At 39.4% G+C, this 15,630-nt stretch overlaps 2 protein-coding genes and 1 long non-coding RNA gene across 7 annotated transcripts; 1 reads left to right on the top strand and 2 right to left on the bottom strand.

The window, feature by feature from the left end:
• Positions 1 to 3,942: 3,942 nt before the first annotated feature.
• Positions 3,943 to 10,853, bottom strand: LOC135678556 (uncharacterized). Its single transcript, XR_010515004.1, has 5 exons — positions 9,523 to 10,853; positions 6,544 to 6,773; positions 6,140 to 6,464; positions 5,203 to 6,037; positions 3,943 to 5,119 (listed from the first exon to the last, which is right to left on the bottom strand). It is a non-coding gene; the product is annotated as an uncharacterized LOC135678556 (long non-coding RNA).
• LOC135678555 (probable sulfate transporter 3.4) lies at positions 4,113 to 8,028 on the top strand. The gene is made up of 13 exons (XM_065191489.1): positions 4,113 to 4,451; positions 4,530 to 4,578; positions 4,676 to 4,883; positions 4,971 to 5,142; positions 5,238 to 5,303; positions 5,493 to 5,606; positions 5,681 to 5,797; positions 5,925 to 6,051; positions 6,180 to 6,466; positions 6,594 to 6,784; positions 7,267 to 7,352; positions 7,476 to 7,552; positions 7,647 to 8,028. The coding sequence occupies exons 1-13, from the start codon at positions 4,113 to 4,115 to the stop codon at positions 7,812 to 7,814; spliced, it is 2,001 nt and encodes a 666-aa protein (XP_065047561.1). The 3' UTR covers positions 7,815 to 8,028.
• Positions 10,854 to 10,918: 65 nt separating the features above from the next.
• On the bottom strand, positions 10,919 to 13,560 carry LOC135582875 (FCS-Like Zinc finger 10-like). Of its 5 annotated transcripts, XR_010515003.1 has the most exons (4): positions 13,337 to 13,560; positions 11,625 to 12,719; positions 11,218 to 11,424; positions 10,919 to 11,113 (listed from the first exon to the last, which is right to left on the bottom strand). XR_010515003.1 is itself a non-coding variant. In XM_065191492.1 (3 exons), the coding sequence occupies exons 2-3, from the start codon at positions 12,665 to 12,667 to the stop codon at positions 11,295 to 11,297; spliced, it is 1,173 nt and encodes a 390-aa protein (XP_065047564.1). In that variant the 5' UTR covers positions 12,668 to 12,719; positions 13,333 to 13,560; the 3' UTR covers positions 10,920 to 11,294. The 5 variants fall into 5 exon arrangements, 4 of the variants coding, with proteins under 4 accessions (XP_065047564.1, XP_065047562.1, XP_065047565.1 ...); XM_065191492.1 differs by having other exon boundaries at positions 10,920 to 11,424; positions 13,333 to 13,560; XM_065191490.1 differs by having other exon boundaries at positions 10,920 to 11,424; positions 13,337 to 13,559.
• Positions 13,561 to 15,630: the final 2,070 nt, after the last annotated feature.

Raw genomic sequence — 15,630 nt, 5'->3', positions numbered from 1 at the left:
AGTCTATCATGATATTTGTATCGTATCGTCTCTTAAAATATATACATACATAAATAAATAAAATTGAATAATATGATTTTTATGCCATTGTTAAGGCTATATGGATTAGATAATTCTCTTTCAATTCGTAAATATAATGACTAATTGATTTCTTCATCCACTATTGAAAAAATAAATATTTTTATTTTAGTGAGTGATAGACACGATTTCATCTATTATTACGAGTGTAATATAGCATTATTTAGAGAACCTCATGAAGGAAAAAATAAATTTACCTTCCTAATAATGAATTTTGAAATTATGATTAACACACGATCTTAGTATAAGACGTTAGTATAGATCTTACTTATTGAAAGAGTTCTACGTAACAAATTCCAATATATATGCATATAAACTTGTAAACAAGGGTGGTAGAAATGCTTCCTCTATATTAATACACTTATTACAATGGTCATCTAATTTATTACTAGTCATATAAAATAGGGTGGTAGAAATGCTTCCAAACTATGTTACTCCTTGGTGGATTTCTATCCAAATTGTGGCTTAGAATAACTTTCTTTTAGGCTTTGTGACCTAATTGTGAGCTCATATAAAGTTTTTCTTTTAATAATCATCACATTTTAATGTTACAACTGATAATTCTTTGTCCCCCTTTGAGTTGATTAACATAATCACAGCTAATAAATAATGAAAATATGTGATTTATTTACTCAATCAAGATCAGAAGTCACAAAGATTATTCAGAGCTGAAGAGTCATATAAATAGGTAGTGGTACTATTGTTCCTTATTTTTCTCTTCTTTTAATGTCCCCTATTGAGCACTGCAATCATTCATTAATCTCACACCCTTGTGTTTCCATGTGGCTATTCTTGTGGAAGGAGGGATCTCAGTAAGCCAAAGCTCTACCACTGCATTTGCTGTCCAACTCAGATCCCTTCAACAGGTTGAAAGATGTGCATCACTGATCGCAACCTCAGGATTGCTGCTGCTCCTCATTTTCCAGTCTCACCGGCAGCCAAATCTCTCCTTGACATGGCAGCTGCAGATGTGTCTGCTACTACCTGCAAAAGCAAGTGCATTGTAGCAGCAGCAGTGTCATGACACTGGATCCTTACATGATGCTTGAGAGCAGTGTCCTACTTGTCTAAGATACTATAGCTAGGTTTGCCATTTCCTCGTTCTCTTCTTCTCCTCCATCATAGGTGCATAAGGCACAGCAGGAACTGCACTAGTCTATTGCATTCAGCAATTGCGTGCTTGATGCCTACTTGTCCTTAACCTGCTCAAAGACTAACCTTCTGAAAGCTTGTTTCTGTCAAAAAAATTTCTTCCAAACACCAGCCAAAAGCTTGGTCATGTTTTATCTGAATACAAAGGAACTCATCATACGTATCCAAGAACAACAAGACAGTGTCAAGAAATGTGCCATCGAATCAAAGTTATGTGGTGTCATCTTCTGCTTCAGTATCAAGTTCTTAGAACCATATCTTGACTGTCTGGCTTCCAAAGTTCTCCAGTGATTTCTCTGCATTAGCAGGGAGTCAGTGAGCTATGGTTGGTGCAAATATTAGCCACCACCATAGCCATTTCTGGTGGAGAAGGAGCGAAGTGACAAGTGTATCATTCTGAGGACCAGGAAACTCTGCCAGTGGAGGAATAATTTGTGAGAGTGATCACAAGATATGCTGCAGCATTCAGCAATTAGTCATTGGTCTGAGCACTCCTTCCCACTTCTTCTTCCCCCTCCTCACTCTTCATGCAGCACCAAAGCATCCTCTTTAAAGCAATGTGAACGAGAAGAAAGAAAAAAGAGCTTACAAAAATTAACAGCCACATGTAGATCTCCACTTGAGATGCATCATTCTCACTTGATGTTTCAACAAATATGGGTCTTTGAAAGATGATAGTATTCTTGTTGGATTCAGGAATTGGTTCATGAGTAGCCTTTGGAGTTTAAACATGGCACAGAGTAAGAGAAGCACTTCCCCCCTGGTGCTTTAGCCACTCATTGGAAAGATCAAAGTGGAAGAGTTGGCACTATCAGGTTCTAAAGCTCAGAAGTAGAATGGCCAGTGAAACATCTTGTTCTTGTATCTCTGAAGCTTCATTCAGAGTTGACATCTCAGGCTCCGAGGGAAAGGAGAGGATGGTGGGAAAGGAGAAGTCAATCGCCCTATCATGGCACCCCCAAGAAATGTCAGTGCAGCTACCCCCATTAGTGTGGGATATCCATGGCATATACTCTTAGCTCCTGGTGCTAAATTATTACCATGGACTTTTAATAACATCAAGATATTTGCATTTGTTTGCACGCTCTGTAATGTACGTAAGAAGTTTTTTGCATTTCTGAAATACCAGTCTGGATCAAAATGTTGTTTTTGATAGAATCAAATTACTAGTGCTCTCTCTTCAGTGATATCTTGACCATGTTTGGATTGCCGTTTAGGATTGATAAGAGTGAGAGTGAGAGGAGGGAGGTGAAGGTGATTGTCGCCGGACCAGAACTGCTGCTACTGAAGCTTGACGAGAAGGACACAGTTCCAGATTCCCAGTGTGAGCTCAGGGCGTGTACTTGAGCGCTTACTCCTCACCGCATATGAAGGAATCCTGTTCCTTATCATACAATAACAATGGCTTCTCTTCTTCCTTCCTTTTCCGTCCTCTCTCTCTAGTTCTTAATTCCAATGTACCTTCATTTACTTGTCATTGTCCATGAAAGCCTTCGGGTCCTGTAAACTTTCAAGTTTGTCATTCTATAGCTACCCTAAAACACAAGCATGCAACATTTAGAGAGAGAGAGAGAGAGGGAGATGTTATTCTCCATGACTTATCTATCAGCATCTGAGAGGAGGTAGCAGGTAGGTAAACACTTTGTTTGTATCACCTGTAGACTCTAATATATATCAAAGAAGAGAGAGAATAAGAGTATCTGGATCTGACATATACAGCTTTTTTAAGGGCAATTGTTAGATGTTGCAACTCTTCAATCTGTCATTACTGGTGGATGAACACAATTTCACTGTTTATAACATAAATGGATAATTATAAGAATAATGTGGAATGGTATATAGAAAAGTAATCGCATACTATACAGGGAGACACTGAAATCATCCAACAATTCAGTTATCTTCATGAGATTTCTTGCTTGAGGTTGCAGAACAAGTTGTTGCAGCTATTCGAGTGAGATACTCCATCAGATCATATGTTCGAGGGGGATTTTTTCATGCAGCAATCCAAATGATCTCTGTTGAGTTGCTACTTCAAGTAAATGCTTGTTTAGATTCGTAGAAGAGTTCTGAGTGTGGAGAAAGCCAAAGCTTCAAACCTACGCTAATAATGGAGAGATATGGTAGATTTGGATGAATCAATGGCCTATTTAATTCATATATTTCCATCAATGTCTTTGACGCGAGGCATTTGTTTCAGCCAGTCTCCATTCTGCGTCTTGGCTTTTGCTTCAATGAAATGAACTGCAGCTGCTTTGCCTCAGAGAATCTAGCGGTGTGTGAAGCAGCTGACATGCAGATACTATGAACAGTCCAAGAACATTCCCTCAGAAAGAAAATGTCCAAAGAAATCATTCCACCACACTTGTGAATTTACATAAGATGTTTATGCGCAGAATGGCATTTATTCTCCTCATGATAATGATGCTTCGAGTACTCTTCCAAGTTTGCCTCCACGCGCAGCACACCGACGTCTAACAATACCCACGCTAAACCTATCTGATCTACTTCAGCTGGGAGTGGAGTTTTACCCAGAGAAAGTGGTTTTGTGTGTTCAACAAGTGTGTGTATTCATTGAATGAATCTGCTTTACCTGCAATTATTTTTCTTATTGTCTTTAAAGCAAAGGATTCCTGTCCAGTTATTAATAAACACAGGTCCTCCTTTCTTTCTCAAATTCCTGCCAATATTCACCACAACAATAATATATTTGGGTTGGCAAATCATGAGGACTTCATTCATTGAAGGGAAAATAGGGTGGTTCATCACATTGTTCTTCCACCACTCTATAAGTAGCTCCTTTGTCATGCTTGTTTCTCCAAGCTCATGTGCCTTGTCGCATTCCCGTGTTGGTCCTTGATTTGCTCTCCTTCTTCCCTTCAAACATGGTGGGAAGCTCCAACAGAGTGGAGAGCTTCCCATATGCCAGTGAACTTGAAGCATCCTTGCCCATCCCCACGCCGAGCTTGAAACCTTTGGAAGTCCACAAGGTCCCTGCTCCACAAGACAACCCCACCCTCCAATCTCTCAAGCAGAGGCTTTCCGAGGTCTTCTTCCCTGATGATCCCCTCCACCAGTTCAAGAACAAGTCTTTGTTCCGGAAGCTGGTCTTGGCTCTCCAGTATCTCTTCCCAATCTTCCAGTGGGGCTCTGAATACAGCCTTCGCCTCCTCAAGTCTGATGCCATCTCAGGCGTCACCATTGCTAGCTTGGCTATCCCACAAGTATGAGAAGCTTTACCGATGCTAAATTGCCTGTGCCTGTGTAGAAAGACTTACTGTCCTCTCTGTTCTCTGTAACAGGGAATAAGCTACGCTAAGCTTGCAGGTTTGCCTCCCATTATTGGCCTCTGTAAGTCCAAACCATCTACTGAAACTAGCTCATAAGAACACCAGGATGAACACCAATGAATGTTATTGATCTTGTTATACTGGATCGGATGCAACAGATTCCAGCTTTGTGCCACCCTTGATCTATTCTGTTCTTGGGAGCTCAAGAGATCTCGCTGTTGGCCCGGTATCCATTGCATCTCTAGTGATGGGATCCATGCTGAGAGAGGTGGTCTCTCCTGACAAGGAGCCTATCTTGTATCTTCAACTAGCTTTCACAGCTACTTTCTTTGCTGGTGTTTTCGAAGCCAGCTTGGGTCTTCTGAGGTATACAATGCTTGCGCCACAAGAACACTACATAGAATTTTGTTTTGAGTAAATCTTGATCTCACAAGTGATGCCCGGTGCTTATAGGTTGGGTTTCATAGTGGACTTTCTATCGAAACCGACGTTGACAGGATTCATGGGAGGTGCAGCGGTCATCGTATCACTTCAGCAGCTCAAAGGACTGCTTGGCATAGTTCACTTCACCACCAAGATGGGGATCATTCCAGTGATGCAGTCTGTTCTTGAGAACAGGACAGAGGTAAGAACAAGGTGTTAGAAGAATGGGTGAAGATGCTTTGCTAAGATTAAGGTGTCTTACCGGCTGATCTTTATCTCTCTTCTTGTTTTGAGCAGTGGGCTTGGCAAACGGTAGTGATGGGGCTCTCATTCCTGGTTTTTCTGTTGGTGGCAAGGCATATAGTAAGCTCTAATTCCATCCTTATGCTTGATAGCTCTCCCTTTCAATTCCTAAGAGATCGATGATCAGAACATGGTAGTGATCGACATGTGCTAAGCTAATTAGCATCAACTTCAGCTTTTACTTGTTGCTTTCTCTGCACTGTTTGCTGGTTTATGCTTTGGAATGACTTTAGAACTCATATGAATCAGAGCTCCAGAAGACCCAAGCTGTTCTGGGTATCAGCAGCAGCTCCTCTAACTTCAGTGATTCTCTCCACTGTCCTTTCCTTTATCTTCAAAGCTCAAAACCATGGCATCAAAACAGTAAGAATCTTCATGCCAGAAAGAAATTGAAGTTTCTTTGTTTCTTCTTGTTCTAACTTCTTGGTGTTAAACAGATTGGGCATTTGCAGAAAGGGGTGAATCCTCCTTCAGTGAACATGCTGTTCTTTAGAGGCCCCTACTTGAGTCTTGCCATCAGAACTGGAATAATTACTGGAATCTTGGCTCTCACTGTAACACACTAAACCTTTCAACTCATTTTGGTAAATTGTAGATTCAAAATCTTCCATTGCTGAAAAGGAAAAACGACTGAGTTCATCCCTCTTGAAATAACAAGCACGAACTTACTGTGGGTTACAGGAAGGAATGGCTGTGGGGAGGACATTTGCTTCTCTGAAAAATTATCAGATTGATGGCAACAAAGAGATGGTGGCCTTAGGAGCCATGAACATGGCAGGGTCATGTGCTTCATGCTACATCACAAGCGGTAACACAAAATTAGTACATATAGCAACAAGTAGCTATTCTTGTTATATAGGCTGTAGTCAAATCAACATGCTACATGCAAAACTAACCATAAAATCGCTTGTTCTTTTGTTGGAAAATACAACCCAGGTTCATTCTCAAGGTCAGCTGTAAACTACAATGCTGGATGTAAAACAGCAGTATCCAACATAGTCATGGCATCTGCAGTGCTCTTCACCATGCTATTTCTCATGCCACTGTTCTATTATACTCCCAACGTCATGTTGTCGGCGATCATTATTGTTGCAGTGATCGGACTGATCGATGTTGGAGGTGCATTTCTCCTGTGGAAGGTGGATAAATTTGATTTCCTGGCTTGTATGAGTGCTTTCTTTGGGGTTCTTCTCATCTCAGTACAGACGGGCCTCGCCATAGCTGTAAGCATTCTTCATTATTCTACTGCAGTTTCTGCTTTAACAAACCAAGGGAAGCATTCCAGTTCGATGATATGTACCTTTAACTACGCCAAAATTTGCTGTTTTACAATCTTTCCATGTTTTGCAGGTGGGCGTATCTTTATTCAAAATTCTGGTTCATGTTACTAGGCCAAACACAGTGATCATGGGGAATGTCCCAGGAACAAACAGTTACAGAAATCTGGCACAATACAGGGAGGCTGTACAGCTGCCTTCATTTCTAATCCTTGGCATTGAATCCCCCATCTATTTCACCAATTCAATATATCTGCAAGAAAGGTTAGTTTGGGCTGGTGTCAGTATTTGGTAACACATTCAAGATCTTGCCATTATTCAGAATCTTTGTAATCCAGATATAAGGGCCAACAAAACTTTACGGTACTCACCTACACCTTAAATTGCCTTATTAGACTTCATGGATCAAATCTAACCCAGAGAATGAAATGATTTAGCTGAATAAATGGTCACTGAAAAACGGGCAGAATGCTAACTGTAAAAATTAGAGCATAAGTATTGCTTTGAAATAGATATAAAGCTAGCTTGAGATTGGGAATCCAAAAACACCTGAACCTGAAGGCACTTCCAGTTTAGAGCAGGCCTATTTTTTATCTATATTGGTCTACGTCTAATTGCCCAAGGTGCAAGATTTGCATCTCTTTCGGCTAGTGACTACTTAATAGAGCAACTGATGATCAAATTCTCTGAACACAGCTGTATTCTTTATTGATAAAAGTTACATGTATTGTTATTCTTATGCGCAGGATATTGAGATGGGTTCGAGAAGAGGAAGAGAAAATCAAAAAGTTGAATGAGAGTTCCCTTAAATGCATTATACTGGACATGGCTGGTACGTAGAATTATAATCAGAAAATACTCATCCTAAGTTTAACAAACAAGTTTACTGTACAAGTGACCCAGAGAAATTTAATCTATTATTTGTACACTAACCATAAGCTCCAAATCCATACAGCCGTAACAGCAATAGATATAAGTGGTTTGGAAACACTTGCAGAGCTGAAGAAGACACTTGACAAAAGATCTATCGACGTAAGGGATTCTCCTCCTCCATCATATCCTTCTTAATCATGTAGACAGTGTCTTTCAATTTAGTAACAGGAACTTTCAAAAAAAAAAATTGCAGCTTGTACTAGCTAATCCTGTCCTGGAAGTGGCACAGAAGCTGTCTCAATTGGGGACTTGGGAGCTTTTCGGATCAGAACAAATCTATATGACGGTTGGTGAGGCCGTTGCTGCATCCTCTTATAAAGCCCAAACTTCAGCATGTATTGTCCACAGAACATCAGTCTAACCTAAGGGGGGAAAAAAAGAGAAAGAAACGGGGTTTATGAGGTAAACGTGCCAGTTGCTTGGCATCTGAAACAAGCAATGGCAAGATAATGAAATAGTTCGATAATGAAATAGTTCTCTACTTATCTGAGCTCTTCTAGGTAAAGATTTTACAGGAAATAGAAAAATCGTATGAAGATGTTCGGAGGAAAATGATGTAGGTTATTTTTGTGGCTCTCAAGAAGTTTCTTTCTCACTGGTGTCCATTAAAGTTCGCAAATGTTGTCTCATGAATCCTGGTTTCTCTAGGCACTTTAAAATATCAATTGCGATTTTCCACGACCAGCTTTGCGCATTCATAAAAGATTGTACCCATGACATACAGGAATTATCTTACTATTGAAGACAGGAATCCATCTGAGTGTTATATGTTCAGATTGCAACGATAATTTCAATCTAAGGCGCAATGACCATAATATGTATCTACCACTAGTCCTTAAAGTCCATAATAATCAGTAGTGGAAAAGAAAAGTAAGAATTCATGCTTCCTAAGACTCATACTGAGACTAAAGTGCTTAGTCAATTACACCCATAATTAAATGTCAACATCTAATTAAATAATCAAGAAGAAATGAGAAGTGCAAAAAAATAGTTCTATAAAAAAAACTGTGTATCCTATATAGTTAAGAATGGTATTATGGTAGTGCAACATCTTGGACTTGATACATCTATTGCACGATAAAAAAAAAATATTTTTCTGCCCATTTTCTTTTCTCTTGGAATTGTTAAAGATAAAGAGTCAAATTCTAGTTCAAGAACCAAAACCGATGAAACAAAACAATTCTTTTTATATTTGTGTGACCAACCATAGGCATTCTCTAAAAGTTTAATGGCTGAACTAGGGACTTCCGTTAACAGTTGATTCAAGGTGAAACCAAGAGCTAATGCGCATGGAAATTTAAGATCATACACGTTATATGCCATGATAGAAATCAAAATTAAAGATATATCATGGCGTTGCTATTAGAAGTATGTAAAACAAATATTTCATCCCTTTATAAGCCAGTGCCGTTAAAAATATTAGAAATTTTTTGCCATTCAAATTCTTTTAAATTTGACCTTCATTAAAAGCCTGAGGACCAAAACACATTTGAAGTAGAGCACAGCTCGATATCTTAGAACCATGACCCGATGATCAAGGCTCACGACACAGCACCGAAATATGAAACCGAGGATCCAGCTACTATTTCCGCAATGATTCTAGTCCTGCCATTAAAATTTCATTGGCTTACTCATCAGGCATGATTTGACCGTTGTTGTCCTGTTCGATCCTTGCTTCACCGGATCTCAGATTAAATAAATAAATAAACAAATAAAAGAACAGAAAAATTACATGCCCTCCTATCATATGATATTAAGCCTTACGGTAAGCAAACAAATAAAAAGAAGAAGTAGAAAAAAATTGCATATCTTTGTATCAGAAACTATTAATGCATATAATAAGCAAATGTTAATAATGCCACATAATAGCTTATCATCACCAATTTTTGTGAACTAGAAATAATGACCAGATCGAATTAGTTCTTTAATTTCGACATACAAAAAGCATAAAGATTAATGATCAATTTAGGGACAAAAACTGCAAGCAATATTAACATATACAAGAAAATTAATCAACTGTTAAATGAAAACAAAGATTAGCACTTGTGAACCCAACATAAAAACCCCACCTTGAAGTTCTAGTGATCGTTTCAGCATCTTCTTATTATCCAATCTTTCTTCCTCCTCCAGAATTATAAGAAGAGTCGTGAGGCAACATGGCTTGCGTCGCGTCCCAAGGTTGAAGACGCCCACTTGCTGGCATCGACCGCGTCCTTTGCATCGTTTACAACGAGTTCCACGGCGTCAGGGTTTAACCGTGAACCTATCTCTCAGAATCTTTCCCTAAAGCAAGAATACTTGTCGCGGAATGCGACGTCGCCAGGGAGGCGGAGGTGGTGGTGGATTGGACTATAAGGCCCTCATTTTATGAGTTGTCCGGATGATGCAATTGTGGGCTCTGTTGTTCATGTTATGGACCGCACTAGGTCCAATCCTGTTGAGAATTCCAAGATGGGCATGATTCGCAAGGTGTGCGATCCATGGATCGGGTTGTTTCAAGGTCAGAGGTAGAATGAGCGTTTTCGGGAGGAGCCAACAGTGGCCACTTACATCGCAAGGTATCAGAGCAAGAGCGGCAGGAGAGGAGGGAGAAGAAGAAGAAGCGTTCATTGGGCATTGCCTTGCTCATCCATCTGAAACAACAGGTGATTCATTTGTGTCATCAAAAAGTCTGACTTTTTCTTTTGTCTCTCCAGGTTTCAAGGTAGAGAGACTTGAGCCAATTAAATCTGATGCAGTGATGGAGTTCTTGATAGTTCTCAAGTGCTGGAGCTGGATTCCAATTGTTTATATGAACATGGGCAGTAGATGATTGTGCCATCAGACAGCAGATGGAATGACACTTTTGAAGCAACAAGGAGAGAGAAGATGACGGGCATGGGGAGGCCACGGACTCGGAACAAGGGCAAAAGAGACAGACGCCACCAGTAGAATCCAATAGCTTTTCTTGGCCTTTTGGCTCAGGTCAACACTTCCCGACCGAGGAGCAGAAGAACAGAGAGCATATGCACACAGAGGAAAGGCATATTAAGATTCTTGGGGTTCAAAGAGGTAGATTTAGCTGCACAAAAGGAGAATATAATGCAAATTGTTGTGTGTCACTATGGGTGGAGCTGAAGCAAAGTGCAAAGGAAAGGGTCTGCCTGTGATTATAATGTTCCACTTCAATGCATTATAAGTCAAAGAACATTCGATTGTCTGCACCAAAATCCGGCACACAAGTACATCACGATTGAAAGAAGCATCAGGAAACACTAATTATGCCAAGAATTTGCTCATCAAAGCTTTGCTTTTGACTGATAAACAAGAAAGACTGGGAGCAGATGCAATGGTTAAACATTAATTTGTCAGTTTGATGCATTACAAGTCAAGAAGAACACTCGATCATGTGCAGCAAAGGCTAATACATTCGTGTCGATGTCGTATACAAGTCCAAAGAAGCATATAGAGAGCAAATGAAACATAATTATGCCATAGAGTTGATCACTCATATTCTTTTACTTATATAGCCAACAGAAAGTTTTATTCACTGCTAAATAGAAAGACAGATCGATAACATCCATCAAGAGGCAATGTTTACGGCTGGTTTATGGTTTAGGAAAGAAAAGAGAGGAGGGTGGAACAGTTGCTTGCTAAATTTCACCAACATTACCATGAACTCTGAAACAAAACCAGCAAACAAATTAAGGAACATGTTGATCATCCATGGCCGCCAACGATTTCATATGGACAGCTCTTGACAGACAGATGATCGAATTGTTCACCTTGCCAACCTAAACTCTTATATGCTCACGGTGTAAGGAGGGCTGGGCAAACCTCCAGCCTATAAGGCCAAAGCCATCTACTCAAGAAATGTCTCCTCATGGAATGATGAACCAGGAGAGCCAGATGAAATATTCCTGGTTTTCTCCATTTCTTCGAGCAAAGTTCCATTCCTACAGCACTCACAGCCACACAAAGCTTTCTTGCCTCTGCAATGTATATATAGGAAGTTCATAATACACTCACAATGATGCTGCTTTGTGGAAATTCTTTGAGCAATAAGAATCGCAGTTCATGTGTGCATAGTCAATGACTCAGGAACAGGTTCATCATGCAGTGCAAAAAGAACATATAATGCACTATAAAGATAAGAAAAATAAAAGAGATCGGAGATCATGTGGGGACTAACCTGTGCATACAGATATCCTTTCCGTCGTCTTCCACTTTCGTCCTGCAAGAGAAACAGAAGCTCAAAGAGTCATTTAAAAAGCATGACAACATTTCCTCAGAGGGCTCTGAAAGCCAGGTAGACCCTTCATCCTCTTTCCTATGCTTATTCTTGATCTTTAGTGATTCAATGCTGTGGCTTTCAAGTATGCAATCTCCAAAAATATGAGTCATCCTAGGGTTAGGACCATGAGATATAATGCAAGTGTAATCTTCAGATTGCTCGATCTCACTGGCTGACAGTGAACCGATAAATCTATGAGAAGAGCCAAAAGATATCGGTAAGGACCCCGAGATTTTGTCAAAATTGGTGTCCTCCTTAGCTAGTGGGGGAGAATTCAATATATCCATAGATTCTGATTGAAGAACTTCAGAATTGGACTTACGGTTATTGCCAATAGATTTAGTAAGGAGCAAAGAAAATCCACCAGTATCCACTGAACACGATCGCAGTAGTCCATACTCCTCATGGGCTAATTTAGATCCTTTTAATTCTATAGCCATCTCCGAGCAAACTGACCGAGGTTTAGATGATCCGATTTGAGGAGCTGCTCCTAAAGGGTCATCTCTCGGGCCAATCTGATGTGATTTGGGGGTTGAGAAGTTTAACCTCATCTGTGAACCAAACACAATGTTCCTGCTCTCAGATGACCCTAAGACCTTCACACAAGGTTTGGCCTCATCATTGAGAGTATCAACCAGGCCAAGGCCTACTCTTCTGCTGTCCCAACATCTAAGCCTACCATCGATGATGCCTGTTGTTGATCTGGTTATACTGGATAAAACCTTGTCCAAGGGAGATGCATGGCCCCAAACTGTAGCAGATTCTGATAAGCCCTTCTTGTTGCTGAATCCTACAAGGTGGCCATGGACATTAAGAAAGGAGCCACAACTGGTCCTCTTCAACATACCATCAGAGGGGAAGCAGGAGCCTGAGGCTGGATGAGACATCAGGAACCCTTTGCTTTGATCCTTCTGAACTGGTCTGCTCCTTTTCCTCAGCATTATATTCAACCTCCAACTTCCCCTTTCTTGCCACTAGGAAGGCTAGGCATTCCTGCTTACATGAAAAGATCAAAGAGGTGAGGGCAGAAGGATCAATCAAAATCAAAATTTTCCACATAACAATCAATGACAGAGGAGTGAAGGACATGCATGAGTAGAAAAATAGTACTTTTCCAAAACTGATCATATATTGAGCAATATCAACATAAATCAACATCACCTCATTGCATGAGATGAAAACTAAATGAATGTACCAAAAAACCTTTGGTAATGATGAAACAACACCAAAAACAATATTGAACAGCTGAAATGAACTATGGGCAGCCACCAACTTGTTTAACCAAAGGCAAGCACTGAAAGAGGTCAAAGAAGGCTTTTAAATCAGCAGAAAAAGGATGCAAGAGATGAGTAATCTCTGAAACATCCAAAAAACCAACCCACATAGCATAGCATGTGGAACATAAAGCAAACAGAATAGAAGATTAGTCCCATCCATGTATCTTTCTCCCCAAAAACCAGTCCTGATGCTTTAACCACTCAACAAGAACCAAATGAACCCCAAATCATACAAACAAGTGGAAGGTAGATGAAAAAAGAGAAGATGATATGAGTTTATATAATTCAAGAAAGAAAGGGGTCAAAAGAAGAGATCATAGAAACATAACCCACAAAGGAAAGGGAATAAATTCCACCATGCCCACTCTTTTCTCTTCTTCTTTAGTTGCTTTCCTTGTTTCCCCTATCCTTCACCCCCTGAAAGTAAATGAGAGATTCTCCTGGGTAGAAGAATAGGAGAAACCAGAAGCACACCAGGTGGTGTTGAGGTAGTTTGACAAATGTATCAAAGCCTGCACTGTGCACAGTCACACACCACTCTCTTTCTCTCTCCTCAGTTTTGGTTGCATGCATCAAAATCAGAGCAACAGTATGGCTTCTGAAATACTCCTCTAAATCATGACCATCAGAAATCAAACTAAATTGGCTGAATCACCCAAAAAACACTGATGGGTTGATGTGGATCCTCACATATTTTGTGTGGGGTACATGTACAATGGTTCTTACATGTGATAGACATGCATCATCCAAATGAATTTTTATCTAATCAGTGTGAGGGTGAATTCCTTTGAGAGTTGAGTTTTTATATCATGAAAATAAATTTTCTGCTTGTAAATACATACATTATTCCATTTCCAGGAGCCTTTTATGATTTAATCAACCTTGTAATAAATAGCAGAGGATATGAAATAGTTCATTCTATTCAAAATTTAGGTATAATAATATAGGATAGTTACAGCCAACCAGTTGACTCCCTATGACACTAATGCCCATCTACCACTCCAAATCCTTCTCATGACTGCAAACCATTGAATGAAGTCATTAACAAGCATTATATCATAGAGCAAAATTAACCATATCAACCATGAAAGCAATAATCCATCAAAAACAATTCAAAGACACATTTGTTTTGATGAGATCACAATGACAGTATCCTTTTTGGAAAGCTATCATCTTTGTTGTTGAATCCTTCTCACATGTATTACATTTACTGTGTCTCTCCCTGTTTGCCACTGTCCATGTTGGTGATTCCAATCAAGTGTGGATCTACCCAGGAAGCTTCATCCATGATTCATGTATTTATATACATGAAAGATGATGGATCAAATGTAACAATGTATCTTAAGCCCAAGTAAAAGACAATATCAATGTGGTGAGCCAAATCATCCCTTTTGAATAATCACAATACATATAAATATAAATATAAATATATATATGATTATTAGTCCCTTTCATGAGTAATAATGGTGTATGAAAATTACTCTAACTAATATTAACCTTTGTCCTCTAACCACATATCATATGGCCAAGGCAAGGCAAGGTGGACATACCAAGGTGAAGTTGATCTCTAGTGATGCCTAGTTTTAACTAAACATATAAGGACATGTATATCTATTTCTGTCATCATGTAAAAAGATGTGATGATACTTTGTTTCTTGGATTCATCTTATTTTATCACGTGGATGTATATTATATGAGGCCAAATTGACCTCCCTTTGGCATCATAGTCATCTATTTATGAATTTAAAATTTGACCTCTTAAAATTTGACCTCTCACGCATATATACATTTGAAAAAACATAGATAAAATGAGTTCAAGAGAGATAAGTGATACCCGTTTGATCTAATCCGATTTCTAAAACTATCTCCATCTCTCTCGGTTCAACATAACTCAAATCAAATTTGGTTCGATTAAATTTATTTCTAGTCAAAGACGATTAAATTCCTAAAAGAAAATATTATCTTTTGTATGGAAAAAAAGCCACACGATTATTTTAGAAAGTAAGTAATGAAATCTCGTTTGATAATTTTTTTCGGTTCGAAAGCTTGAGATCTTTTTATGATAATTTATTTTGACGATGAAAACCTTAATGAGATTAATCGCGAAGTGCCGAGATGAGATCCCATTTAATCCCACCATTAAAAATCTGGATGAACAAAAGATGTCAGAACAGTCTGCATTATTGAGTTAGAAACGGGCGTTTCCAGTACTGATGTCAGAACAAGAACACACAAGCCATGTTCCTCACTCACTCACTCACTCACTCACTCACATCCATCGGCCGCTCGCAAGTACGTCATGTGACCGCTGCGAATTCTTTTGGCCCTGTCTCCATTACAATCTTTTCCCATAACAACTAGAAAGAAGGAATGGCATGAATTGGAAGACTGCTGTTTCTGGTTGCACGTTCGAAGTATAGCACCAGCTTCGTTTCCAGTGTCTTCTTGATTACCCGTAGACGACGACAAATATGTAACACTAGCAAATATAAAGAATCGAAGGGGACCGACCAGATTAGTGGTGCTACGTTCGACGGCTTCAGCACAAAAGAATTGAAGATAGATACACCCACGAAATCCATCCTACTAATCTTGTTAGTGCATAATTATCCCTTAATTATTGTCAC

This window comes from Musa acuminata, chromosome BXJ1-7 (assembly GCF_036884655.1).
Source record: "Musa acuminata AAA Group cultivar baxijiao chromosome BXJ1-7, Cavendish_Baxijiao_AAA, whole genome shotgun sequence".
NCBI lineage: Eukaryota > Viridiplantae > Streptophyta > Magnoliopsida > Zingiberales > Musaceae > Musa > Musa acuminata.
The sequence above is the reverse complement of the archived record's forward strand: the minus strand, read 5'-3'. Positions and strand labels throughout refer to the sequence as shown.